General features: G+C 40.7%; 1 protein-coding gene across 2 annotated transcripts in view; it reads left to right on the top strand.

Annotated features, from left to right (window-relative positions):
- ATL2 (atlastin GTPase 2) overlaps positions 1 to 13,402 on the top strand; it is a 37,954-nt gene that overhangs the window by 14,595 nt on the left and 9,957 nt on the right. For both annotated transcript variants that reach the window (XM_061989106.1, XM_061989107.1), the window contains exons 2-8: positions 1,795 to 2,075; positions 6,685 to 6,819; positions 8,208 to 8,312; positions 9,257 to 9,307; positions 11,286 to 11,342; positions 12,317 to 12,409; positions 12,678 to 12,816. In XM_061989106.1, coding sequence (XP_061845090.1) covers positions 1,795 to 2,075; positions 6,685 to 6,819; positions 8,208 to 8,312; positions 9,257 to 9,307; positions 11,286 to 11,342; positions 12,317 to 12,409; positions 12,678 to 12,816 — 861 coding nt within the window. The remainder of the gene's footprint in view (positions 1 to 1,794; positions 2,076 to 6,684; positions 6,820 to 8,207; positions 8,313 to 9,256; positions 9,308 to 11,285; positions 11,343 to 12,316; positions 12,410 to 12,677; positions 12,817 to 13,402) is intronic.

Genomic DNA, 13,402 nt, shown 5'->3' with positions numbered 1-13,402 from the left:
TCAAACCAAGCGCTACACTAGCTTAATAAATCCAAGCTATTTTTGATTTAAAGGTTTAGTGCCCCTGGCCTTTGAGACAGCACAGATTTGATGCTTGGAAATGTCCTCTTGATTTACAACAAAGCAAAATGTTGTCGAAACTGGCTAAAGAGACAGTCCCTGGAAAAACTCCAGGATCACCATGTTACTGGTTTTTCAAGTTCCTGGTAACTCAAATGTCTCATTACATGCACAAGACAGAGTGTGGTGGAGCACTGTTTGTAAGTCTGGCTGAGGATGTTATCTGGGATGCAAAGTCTGGCAGGAATGACTTGGCAAGTCCTGTGGGTATTGGCAAGGTCTCTGCCATGAATTAAGGAAACTGTGGTATGTTCCATGGTGCGTTATGACACGTCCTGAAAGAGAACTCTGCATCTGGGCTGCTTCCACAGGAGGCACAGGGGCCATGGGACATACCTGTGTGCAATGCCTCATGGAACTGGAGGTGACTGTTGCTTTGTCTTCATTACAGCCATCTTGGAAATGCAAGTGATCTCTAGAGGTCTCTCCCAACCCTTACCATTCTAAGCAAATGAGCAGTCCAATGTACTTAAGGTTCTACACTGCTGCTCTCAGATAAGTAACTGCTGGGAAGGTGCCTCAGTCAGCTTTGTGCATGTGGAGTTTCTGACTGAATATAACAAAATGTAAACCTGAGTTGGAGGCAATTCTGTAAGCATAAAACAGCTTCCAGGTTATTGATAGGAAAAGTAGAATCAGGCCAGAAGTAGAATTTTTGTGCTGTGTTACTTGAACAAGAGACAAGGTTGCATCTTGGACAGGTCAGTTTGATTGGTTTTCTTTTAGACTTCTAAGCCAGAAACTCCTGAATTGTGAAAGTTGGGGAAACAGGTTATTGGTACTGTTGTGGTGTCTGTCTGAAGGGCTGTGTTACTTCAAAATTTACTTTATAAATCTCCTCTGACTTATAATTCTTTCAGCTACTGATTGATCCTAAAAGGATTTTGATACTTGATTTGTGTTTAAAATATTCTCTTAACACTTTCTGAAGGAATTGGTGCTTATTGTTACTAAATCTTGATTATTAATGTGTCCTAGGAAGAGTATAACGCCAGGAACTACTGCAATGGTTTTTGATTGTTATCCCAGAAGAGTTAGGTCTTGCGTGCTGTCAGGAGTATTATCGTCTTGCAAGCAGTGAGTAGGCACTCTGAAGTCTGTTCTGTATTGAGAACCGAAACAGGTGTTGGAATTAGAGGAATTTAGTCATCTGCTGGTGTGTGTAGTCTTGGGGTTACATGCTAGATCAGTGGTCTTGCTTGTACATGTTGGCAAGGAAAACTGACAGAAAGCACTTTTTCTCCCCTTACAGTAATATAAGAAGGTGATGACTTAAGAATGACATTTCGTGTTCTTTCTTGGAGCTTATTCTAAACTATTTTTTTCATGTAAAAGATCTTTGTTTTATAATGGAAGTTATACTTAAGAAGCCTTCATAAGGGAGTTGGACTAGATGAAGGTCCCTTCCAACCCCTACCATTCTATGATGCGGTGTTTTGATGCTGAAAACTACTTTTCTTTTTTGATTTCTTAAAAACTACAAAATGCTGAAGGTCTGACTGTATGTAAAGTTGCTGAAAACAGACAGGGAGCTGCTGCTGTTCTCACTGTCTGCACATGAGCATTCCCAAGAACATCACTTTAGCTGCTGGGAGTGAAAGCCCAGCTCAGGGCTTCACTTTAAAGAAACGTCTGGATTTTGACTTACTAATATTGTAACTTGTCAATTTGCAGGTGAGCATTACGAGGAAGAAGAGGAAGAGGATGCCCTACCTGACTCAGATGCTCTGCCAGACTCAGATGATGAGGTGGATTTGGATAAGCCGCGTCCCATACAGATTGTTCTTGCTCATGAAGATGACCATAACTTTGAATTAGATGAAGAAGCATTGGAAAAAATCTTGCTTCAGGAGCACATAAAAGATCTTAACATAGTAGTCGTGTCTGTAGCAGGAGCTTTTCGTAAAGGAAAATCTTTTCTTCTGGACTTCATGCTTAGATATATGTATAACAGGGTGAGTAATTTGGATTTTCCCTGCAGGAAAAAATGTTGTTTGGTATTTTATTCATTATTTATTGGCTTGATTACAAATAAAGCAGTCAAATTTCTCTTACTTCTTGAAGGATGGGAAAGCCAGCTACTCTGTTTATACTCTATGGAGAAGTGTATTTAAGTGACACTTTTTCAGTACGTTTTTTCCTGCAGTTACCAAGGGAACTTCCTGGTGTCCTGATGTAAGCGGGCATGAGAAGAACTTTAATGAGGGAGTGTGGTGGCCTTCTCATTTAGCTTTGAGGAAGGGCTTATGCAGGTGGTGGTTTGGAGGAATCTTGCTTCAATCTGATCTCCTGAAATCCTATTGTACTAGCAATTGGTATAAAAAGAAGAATCTTATCAGGTAGCTATTGGCAGAATAAATTTGCTTCAAACCGAGGTGTGGCAAAAAAAGGAGAAAGTCTCCTGTTTACTGCTTGGAATATGTCTCAACATAATCCAGAACCTTTTGAAATCCTTTGAAGTTGCTGATTAATGAATATCTGATCCAAAGTTTAATTTCTTCTTTTAGTTTGTAGCCTTTGGCTGGTGTTGTCTTGTGTCTACTATGCTTCAAAGCCTTAGCTGATAGGGAGAAAGTGGGAGAAGTGGGACCTCATGTGAACATACATATCTGCCTGTCACAGGTTGTGATGTGTTTCTTTTAACTTGCTTAGTGAATATTGACAGTTGAAACCAGAACTGATTCCTTCTTCGGCCACTGTTCCTCAGAATTGAAATTCACATAGCAGAAACTAACCACAACTACATCTATTTTACCTTTGTGCTAGCCAGCTTGAAGAGAAATTAAGATGAACCCTGTAGTTACAGAAAATAATAGGAATGTTGCAAAGAAGCTGCTGTTAGTTGGCACATGAAGGCTTCCTTCTCTCACTCCCAATAGTGCCTGCTATTGAATTCATCTCACTGATTTGCCAAGAGCTCTGTAAGAAAGACACTGATATGGTAGGAGGAATACAGAGTAGCAAGCTGGTGCTCCCAACTTCTTAAGACTCTCTTAACTTAGGGAGGAATAAATGTTTCATTGATATAGCTGTTCAGTGGGTAGCCTTTTCTGTGTGTGTGCATAAACCCTCTCTGATGTCCTGATTCTATTCAAAATAAAAGAAACAAAACCAAACCACAAACAGAACATGAGTTCCCAAAGAGTACAGCAATCTGAGCTAGGTGGTGACTGGGTAGAAATAGTGCTAGTTTCTTCCAAAAATGAGTGGGCTTTAAGCAATATTCTTTCACATTGCGAAATAAAACAAAAGTTCACAAAGCAAAACTGACTGAAACTCTGTTTCAGGCTTGTGTAATGTCATGCCTCTCTATTCCCTTTGTTGTGCAACCACTTTTTTCAGTTTTCCATAGGTGTCCTTAAAAATACCTGGCAAACCTGGCCACCTATTATAACGATTCTCTTACCAAAAGCAGAGAGAGGTCTTGCTCTCCATGTTCTGCCTCTGGTCAGGCATTTGCATTCTGAAGCTGTCATGCTTGCAGGTCCCTTAGCTGAGCTGATCCAACTCAATGATGCATCAGAAGACACTGCACTCTGCCGAATTGCTTTCCTGCCAGCTTAGTGACGTAAACTGGCTTAGGGAAAGAGTTTGACAAGCATCCTTGCTGCTGGAAACTGATTGATGGGAGTTGGGGGTGAGAGAAGATAAGTGCAACACCTCCTCTTCTGAGCACTGCTGAATTGTGTCAAGTGGTATCCTCTATGTTTATGCAAATTTCAGTACAGGAAGGGAGGCTTTGGTATAGTTTTATAGTACTCTTTAGTCTGATTGCTCCATCTTCAGTCAGGCCGAATTACAAGTCTGTATTTTCTGTGAACTAAGTGTTGAAACCTGCACAAAGTACTAAAGCATTTGCTTCATACACTAATGAAGCAATTTTGATATATCCTTCCATGTGGATATTAACATATGTGATGAAACACTTGCCAAGGTACTTCAGCACCACATTTTCTTGTCTTAAACCAAGATCTGGAGTTCATATGAGAAGTTGTCATTCTATAACAACTCAAGTCACAGGTAGCATTTTGGCAATGGCTGAGATTGGTTGGTAACTTCAGGGAGGTGGATGTCTCGTTTCAAGCACTGATACTTAGTGCTGTGATTTCTCCTTTGAAACAGAAGAATCTGCCACAAAACAGCAGCAGATGTCTAGTCAGCAAGCTGCTGCAAGGGTCCTGTGATCGTGATTGCAATTTGTGTCAGAGTTGGGTGCAGTAACACTAGAAAATGTAAAAGCTTTTCTTTAGGGGTATAACCTTTTTAGTTTAGATTAATCTTCAAGGTGCTCTGTGTACTAATGACTCTGTAAATAAAGCTACATTATTCCTTAGTGTGGAATATATTTAGAGAGGTTATCTTTTAGGTGACTGACACAAACTGGTAGTGCAACTTGTAGCTTGATTTCTTGTAATAATTAAGTGGGCTTTTCTTCTCTTTCCCTCTCTTTTATATCTTTTAAGCCAACTTGATGGATGGAGACTATTAAAATACTGAGTTTTAACTAAGCAGAGCTGGAGGTAGCAAGCTAGGAGTGCTTCAAAGTGATGTAAAGGTCAGTCAGACAGGCTTAACCATGTCATCCACAAGATGAAGCAGTTTCAGCTGCAGTTGTGCCTGTTAAGACATCAAAGTCTCTCATGACATGAATCGCATACAAAATCAAATGTGGTCACATCTACTGCTCACGGAGGGACTTGTGAAAAGATCTGTGTAGTTTTCGTCTCAGTTGCTAGAAATTACCCTTATTTGTAGATCATGCTGGAGAAAAGTGTTCTTGTATAAATGTCAAATGGAACAGATTATTGAATAATGTAACATTCTTTTGAAAAAGTGAAAAGCTACAGTCCATGTAGCTGTGAAATGTGATTCAGCATTGCACAGCTGTATCCTGGAATGTCCTGAAACACAAAGTAGGCCTGGAGCTTTGATTTCTGAGTGGTCAGTGGATGCATAAGCATCTGGGATAAACTCCACAGGAAAGCTATTCAGGTCTTGCTTGGTCTCTTTGGTAGAGGTGTATGTACATGACAAAAGAGAAACAAACCCAAACCCCTCAAAACACACAAAAAAGGGAGAAACACCTCCACCAACTTACCTGTAAAGAGTGGTGAGTTCATTTCCATACCACTGTTCGTTTTCTGAATGTTTTTTTCTGTTCATCTCATGTCTGATTCAATTAGAGCTGAATGGTGCACACTTGGCATTTGGGAGAAAATCTGGTGCAGAACTGTTTGATTGCCTTGCTACCTTAGTATGTTTTGCTCTGCATGCTCTTAGGCATGAGCATTGTGTGCAGGTTGTTTTCCTGTTCCCCTTTAGTAAGCAGTTTCCTGTGTTTGTAGTAAGTGTTTATATTCACTGCAGCCCTTGGGTGCTCATGCTGTGTTCTGAGATGTGTCCTGAGCTCTTTTCTGGAAACTGCCGATGCAGAGTCAAGAAGGTAGAGATAATAGACTAGTGAATTGAGAAGTCTCCCCTTTGACCTTCTGAAATAGCACACTTTGCTGGCTGGTAATCTTCTCTGGGCAGTCAGAGGCAAATTCATTAAGTGTCTCTTTCTGTTCTGCTAGCATGCTGTATTCTAGCCTGTGAAATCAAGTTTTTTTTCTTCTCAGCCTCCTCATCAGTTAAGCTATTGTCTGCCTACCTCTTGTGGATTTCAGTGTATATCCCAGTGAAACTTCCTCAGGGTGGCCGTTCGTGTTCCTTACTTGACGGGTCAGGAACCCATTTCTGGTTAAAAGGGCTTCATATCATGGCTGGATTCCTGTGCATGAGCCACTGCTCCCTGTGTTGTCTGTCCTTGAGGAGCAAAGGCCTTGTTAGAGTACCATCAGCTAGAAACATTCTCAGCAAACTACTTGACTCTCTGACAGCCTTTCCCAAAGTGAGCAGTGAGGTAATAAGGTTTTAATATGGATGAGGTGATTGATATGTATCAAACTCTCAATGTGACCTTCTCTCTTGAATCCTAATCACTTAGGAAAAAGTATTTTGCAATTGTGGTGAGTAGAGATGGTAGATCATTTGGTCCTTGCCTATTCTTTTCTGCAAAGCTGGTGTTTGGAGTCCTGTGCTGGCCTCTGTTAGCACAGGGGCTTAGATGCTTAACTAGTTTCAGCAGTTGACCTCTTTGTGAGGGAGAAGGGAAGGGATTAAGTAAAGATCAGGGGTTTTTTTGTTCCTTGCGGAGGTTTAGCTGTTCCTGTGGTTAGAATGTGTGCTGTTTACAACTGAGTTGCATTCTTTCAACTGTGACAGGAGAGCATGAGTGCAAAGTGGAATTGATGGAGTGCTTAAGACTCAAGGCTGTACACATACACTCTTCAGTGACTGGAGAGTTGTACAACCACTGAAATACTTCTACTTGACTTTACTCAACACTTCTCTGTGAATTATCCTTGTAATGCAGCAGAGGAGCATTGTGTTTTAATGTTTCCTGTAGTGTCAGTCAGCTCTGAGGAAATAACAATGTATATGTATGCAAAAACATTGTATGTTTTTTTTTAAAAAGAAAATATTTTCCTTGTCTTAAAATAAGTTTCTGCTCATGTTTTGTAGACTTCTTCTTGCTGGATAGGTGGAAACACTGAGCCATTGACTGGTTTTACGTGGAGAGGTGGATGTGAACGGGAAACTACCGGCATTCAGATTTGGAGTGAAGTGTTTGTAATTGATAAACCCAATGGAACAAAGGTGAGTGCTTGACTTGAATAGGTGTCCATAAGGATTTTTACCTCTGCATATACCTTTAATGCCATGGGTTTCTTGGAGGCAGTTCAAACATCAGTTGGTTTCCTTTGCATTCAGTAGCTGCACAATATATTTAGAAACTTCTTATCAATGCAAGTATGAATTTTTCATCTGGCTTGTAAGCTTCAGTCTCCAACAATAGTCTCATTCTGAGTGCTTTGTTTTGGCAAAGTCTGCCTTGTCCAGGCTGAGTGGGTTACCCTGTGGATGTTGTAAAACTTTTAACAGCTATAAATACCATATAGACAAGTGCTGTGATAAGAACAACTCTGTAACAAACATATTGTGTTCCAGCTTGTAGCTGTGTTCTAGTGAAATATAATGCATGGCTCTAAGAACTGGAAACAGTTTCAGTGTCTGGAAGCTGATCCTACCATATATTAACATATAGTCCATAGAAAGGTACTGACAATAGGATAAAAGGCACTGACTCTAATCAAAGCTGGTGCATCTTTTTTAACTCTTAAATCATTTTAATGAGAAATTTTGGTTGTAGGTGTTTAACACTTTCTTTCAGCATAGATAGTCTTGTCAATAAAAGTTCCCTCCACTATACTGGTGGTGTAGCTTGAGCTATTCATGTTCTCCTGAACCATAAGCTTTTGGTTATATAACTTTCATACTACTTGCAATTGCAAAGGAAACATCTGATGGCTACTTAATGTGAGACACTGATCTTAAACAGAAAATGGCTTAGAGGCCTCCAGGAGGCTTTATCAAATTTTATAGCTACCCAAACAGCTCTCTGGCTAAATAACAGTGAAGTTGTGATGCTCTTTCTTATCTGTCACTTCTAGCTGAGAGAAGGGAATTTTAGTAGATTCAAAAGACAGGAATTGGAGAGATTAACTTTGTCATTTGAAATCACTTTATTGCTTGTCATTCCAGCAGACAGTCACTAGCCATTGTCTTGTTTTCTTCTGAAAATGATTATTTAAATATATATATATATATGTATGTATATATATTTAAAAGTAACTATCTTACTCTTAGCTCTAATCACCTCTCAGATGTCAGCTGAGACTGAAGTTCTTCCAGTGAATAAGAACTGTCTGTTATTCAGAACTGTACCACCACTGGGCTGAGAGACTGATTCTGTGGGAGAGGGTAGCTAGTGTAGCAAGGCCAAGGACTTGAGGCTGATGACAGGGCCCTTTAGTTGTTGCTTACTCAGCTGTAGGTAGGCATGTGCACCACAAGCTGACTGAGGTTTACTGAGTAGATATAGGGACAGAGACTACTTGTACTTAAAACAGAATACATCCCAGTGGCCTGGATTTGGAAAGTGTTAACAGTTTGGTTAACTACTGCTGCTCTTTAAAACTCTCTAGGTTGCTGTACTACTCATGGATACCCAAGGTGCCTTTGATAGTCAATCCACTATCAAAGACTGTGCAACGGTTTTTGCTCTGAGCACCATGACGAGCTCTGTCCAGGTGAGAATACCTGTGCTGGCAAATAATGGCAGCTGTGGGAACCCTCTATCCTGAACATGCAAAGAATATCTCTCTATCTCTGCTTTGAAAATTCACCTGCATATCTTTCTCCAACTGTTACTTAAGCTTTCATATGTAATTTCTTATTTTCAGTGTAGTGTACTACATGAGTTTCCCTGCTGCTACTGTTAAACTTCTGACAATTCTCTCGTGCTATGCCCAAAGCTACTTTTAAGCTTGTGCCTTAAATGTGCCAAAAGTGAGCAGGCTTTTGAGGGCTGACAAGTGCCCTTCTTCAGACGTGCTACAATATGAAAGTCTCAGGGGCATATAGAACACTGCTCCTGTCCCGTGAAATTGGTTTTGGTGGCTTGTTGTTTGTTTGGTTTTCTTCCTGTGGTTAAGTTGTGTGTTACTGATGCCTCTTTGAGTCTAAATCTGTCTGGTATTCACGATACTGAAACAGTCACAAGCTCCCTGGATAAAATGAGATTTCTTTGGGAAGTTTTTGAAAGCAAAAGAAGCCTCAGAACCACCTGGGAAACTAACTACCCGCTTGTTTTTGTGTTGGAGATGCAGCTGCTGCATCACTGAATCCTAGAGCACTTGGACTTGAGGATGGCAAACAGATGTGCCCTTCTCAGTCCTTCTGTCTCATACCTATGTGATGATTTGAAGCATTCAGCAGCCTTTTCTTACTACTTTATGGCTTGCTTCTTTGCAAAGAAAGATTAGAGTAGTTAGCAGTGCTTTTGTCCCTAGTACTCTGTTACAAGGAAGTGACTTTTGTTTGAGGTGAATTCTATGACACGTTTCTAGTTGCTGATTTTTGAGTAGTTAGACTTTGCTGGAGGGAGGTAAAAATACTCAAGATACCCAGAAGAGACTACATGAGTGTAAGATAATGGTTTCCTGTTACACTGTAACTATTGTATCTCTTGCAGGTATACAACTTGTCCCAGAACATTCAGGAAGATGACCTTCAACATTTGCAGGTTAGACTATGCTGGATTTATATTGAGCTGTTCCTGAACTGATAGTCTTGATATTGTTCTTGAAGTTACTACTAATGTAACTGATTTGGGAGCTGCCTGCTACTTCATAGAAACCCCTGAAGGTGACCTGGTGCCAAAACTAGTACTGCCTTTAACAACGTTACTTGCATTAACTCCATGATACTGTGATGCTTCTGCCGTGCCTGCTCAGAGGTGAAATAGTACAGGTTTCTAATGTGACTAAAGCTTATCTGTCTAAGGCCTGTTCTCTATATGGTAAGTTCCAAAACTCCCAAATCAGTGAGAATGGAAAATGATTTATGAAAGTACTTAGAAAAGTCCAGTGTTTCTCATTTTCCCCTAGATAGAGGGAAATGGATGGTTATTTCAGAACTGGTTTGTAAAGAAATGTGGGAAGGAGTACCCTTCTATTTTTTTCTCAACTGAGAAACTTCAACAGTTTTATTTCTGCTTAGAAACAAAATCAAGGAAGAGTTGTCCTCTCTTTCCTCTGGGGTTTTCGTTCTCTAATAGAGCACTGTGGTCAAAGGCCACTGAATTCTGACTTCATGTGAATAGTGCAAGAACCTTATCTCCTTAACTTAAAACCTGTAGCATTAGTGTAGCTTGTGCACTAACAAATGCCTGCCTGTGCTCAGGCCATGACCTTGTCACAGCTTAAAACTGTTTAACATGTCTTCTGATTGAAAGGACTTCTGTCTTGGTCAGTGCTGCAAAAGACTGGCTGCCAATACTGGAAGTAGAAGAGCGCTAACTAAACATAGTCTTGTGATGCTCTTCTCAGTTAACAGGGTTGTCTCACTGGGCCAGCACCTCCTTCAAAAAAAACACCAACCAAGCACTGCAAATGAAAAAAACCCTTGGCTAGTTATTTGAAAGCCAGATTTTCCTCATGACTTTGGTCCCTTGACAGCCTCAGTGTCATCTGAATAAAGGGTTTCCTTTCTGTTATACTGGTGAGATTTGAGGGAGGGAAGGAGGAGAAGGATGATAAGGTTAAGCTGTGGATGGGGGATAGCCATGCATTTAAAACTGGGGCAGGGAATTCTGGGCTGAGGGAATGAAATTCAGAATTTTTGTTAAAACAGGAATTTCAGTTACTCTGTAGTACTGTGGAGTCCCTGACTGCCTCTTCCATGTGGCAGAGAATGGAGTAGGGAGTTTGGACCAAAGGTGCCAGTCTCATGTGGATGCCTGTCCACTTCAGACTTTTTGCTCAGGGGAACAAGGGTTTGGAAGTCAAATTGTGTTAAATTAGTCTTGTAAGTTCTCAGGTGCTCCTGTGATCAGCACAAGGGCAACTGTCCTTTTAGCCCTGAATTTCTGTGAGATATTCCAGGAGTTAGTTTTAACACAGAAGAACGGTTGTCTAGTACTAGAGGATACCGTTGTGCCTCCTTCATCTCGCCCTCCAAGATCTGTGAGGGAGCTGGTGTGGGTCATCACCCAACGGCACTGACTACTGCTGAAACAGCCAGCACAGTCTATAATTTGTGTTCTCCTGCCTTGTCTAGGAAGCTGCTGAACTTGGCTTGTATTTAAATGTCTGATGGATTGCCTCTAGCCAAGTTCCTTGATCTCCAGGAATAAATCTTTTGTGGGAAGGAGGGGGTAAATGTTAGGCAGGCTTACCTCCTTAGCCTAGGAAACAAGTGTTGGAAGCTGGCTTGCTGAGAGGTGCAGCTAGCTTTCCTCTGAGAATAGCCCACAGGCCACCCACTTAGAGCTGCAGTGTGTTGACAGTTATGGAATGCCACGGTGAAACCAGTGGAAATCACGTCTCCTTCCTGAATTTTGCTGAGGACTGGTATACTTGTTCTTGAGGTTTATTTGCCATTTTGAGCCCTTCAGAGGATTTAAGATTGGATGCTTTGTTTTCTAGTGACATAGTAGAATATTTTACAGTCAAAAATGTGTTTTATGTGTGGCATCTTTACACTCTTTTTTTTCCTGTCAGTTGTTTACAGAATATGGGAGACTAGCTATGGAAGAAATTTACCAGAAGCCATTTCAGGTAACTATAAATGTTAACTGGATCTTAAGCAATTGAATGGGTAGAAGAGAAGCTCGGGATGATTTATGAAATGAGTTGGGATGAAGGTAGCCTGTTCTTTACAAGACTGATTTTCCTTCCCTGTCACTGCATTTCTTGGCAAAAAACACAGTGGAAAAATGCTGAAGAGGATCGTGTTTTGGGCAAGTATAGCTTTGTGTCTGAGTTACAGGTCATAAAAGGAGAAAAAGTGTCAAGTGATGTGCAGATATTAAGGGGAAAAGTTTCCTGCTGCCAATTTACCCTTTGAGATAGAGTTGACTGGTGGTACATGGTTCTGAGTAAAGGTCATGGCCTCTAAGAAATAGCATTGAGGAGGGCTGTGTTTTCTTTTTCTTGAAGTGACACTGACTTCAACATTAAAAGTCTCAAACCTGCTGGTGTCTCCTGACTGTTTGCTAGGGCAGAGAAGGGTTTGAGGCTTCGGTTTAGTGGAGAAAGAGATCTCTTCTGTCTTGAAGTAGCTTCCTTGACCTATGAGGGTACTAGTTGACTGTAGGTGAGTTTGGAGACTCGATATTCAGCCTGCAAGGGAGAGTACAGTCTCTTCTTGTGAATGACCCAGGCAATATACATTCTTCTTAAAGCACCTTGGCTGATACAAGAGTAACTTGAAGGTTTGTTTTCTATCTCCAGCTGATGAGAGAGAGGACAGCGTAATCCCTCTGGGATGGCAAAAGGCAGACCCAGGGAACAGGGAAGCCATCTCTTTGAGACACTTGGTACTTCTTTTCAGATAAGGAGTGAGTTGCATTTGTGTGTTCATGCAGTGTTTTTAATTATTTTGAACAAGGAAACACTTGCACCACAAAACCACAAGGCCACTTAATTTAGACCAGCCAAGCTTAGACATTTTTTTTACTTAATCACGTGTGACAGTTTTTGACCTTGGGAATGATGCAAGCCATTCACTGCAGTTGTTTTTCCTGTTACAGACACTAATGTTCTTAATCAGAGATTGGAGTTACCCTTATGAACATGCATATGGCTTGGAAGGAGGAAAAAAGTTCCTAGAGAAAAGATTGCAGGTAAGTTATCTCCAGTAGTCCTAACACGGTCTTCTGACTCAAGTGATAACTTACTGTCAAGATACTGATGCATGATGAGATAACTCTTTGTGCTAATACAATACATTGGTGATGTTCCCACTTGTGTGCTGAGTTCTGGGGTTTAGAACTTGACATTTTTAGGTCAATCTAAAACACACTTTGTGCTCTTTCAGCTTTTAAGCAGATAGTTCATTGCCGTACTGCAAAACTGTTAACAATTCTTACTGCCTTCTTTTTATTTCTCCAGGTAAAGCAAAACCAACATGAAGAGCTCCAGAACGTAAGGAAGCACATTCACTCCTGTTTCAGTAATCTTGGCTGTTTCCTGTTGCCCCACCCTGGTCTTAAAGTTGCGACAAACCCAAATTTTGATGGGAGGTTGAATGGTAGGAAGCTTTCCATTGTGTTTCTTGGTTCAGGCCACCGAGTTCATTTTCTTTTATAATGGAAGCTAGATACTGCAAGGGCTGGCTATTGAGATCCTTGATTGGAAAAATGTAAGGGTAAAAGGTGAAACTGGATTCTAGAAATGTGCATTGTGTGTTCTTTTCAGTGGTTTAAAGGTGGAGGAATGAAGCAGGCAGAAGGAATGGCTATCTGTGTCTGGCTGATGATAGTAATCTGATAACTTGAGACATACTTAAAGGTCATTAAATAACGATTCTAAAGATAAATGAGGATTCCAGAGGGGAATACTTTCTTCAAATGAAATACTTTCTTAAAAACTAAAGGCTTTTCTCTAAGAGCTTGCTAAACCAAAAGGAATGACTTTAAAATAAAAGCTGTAGGCTTCTGCTGTTGCGGGACGAGAGACAGGCAGGATTCTGTTCTGGTGTCAGAACAACAAAGGCTAAAAAAGTGAGTTTGCCATAGTGGGATGGCACCCACTTCTGTGTGGAGAGTACAGACCTGTGGCATGATTAACATGTCAGTGTAGTTGAGGAAATGCACTTTAAATACTACAAGGAGTAT

Source organism: Colius striatus, chromosome 2 (assembly GCF_028858725.1).
Source record: "Colius striatus isolate bColStr4 chromosome 2, bColStr4.1.hap1, whole genome shotgun sequence".
Classification (NCBI taxonomy): Eukaryota; Metazoa; Chordata; class Aves; order Coliiformes; family Coliidae; genus Colius; species Colius striatus.
This window is presented reverse-complemented; position numbering and strand designations above follow the sequence as displayed.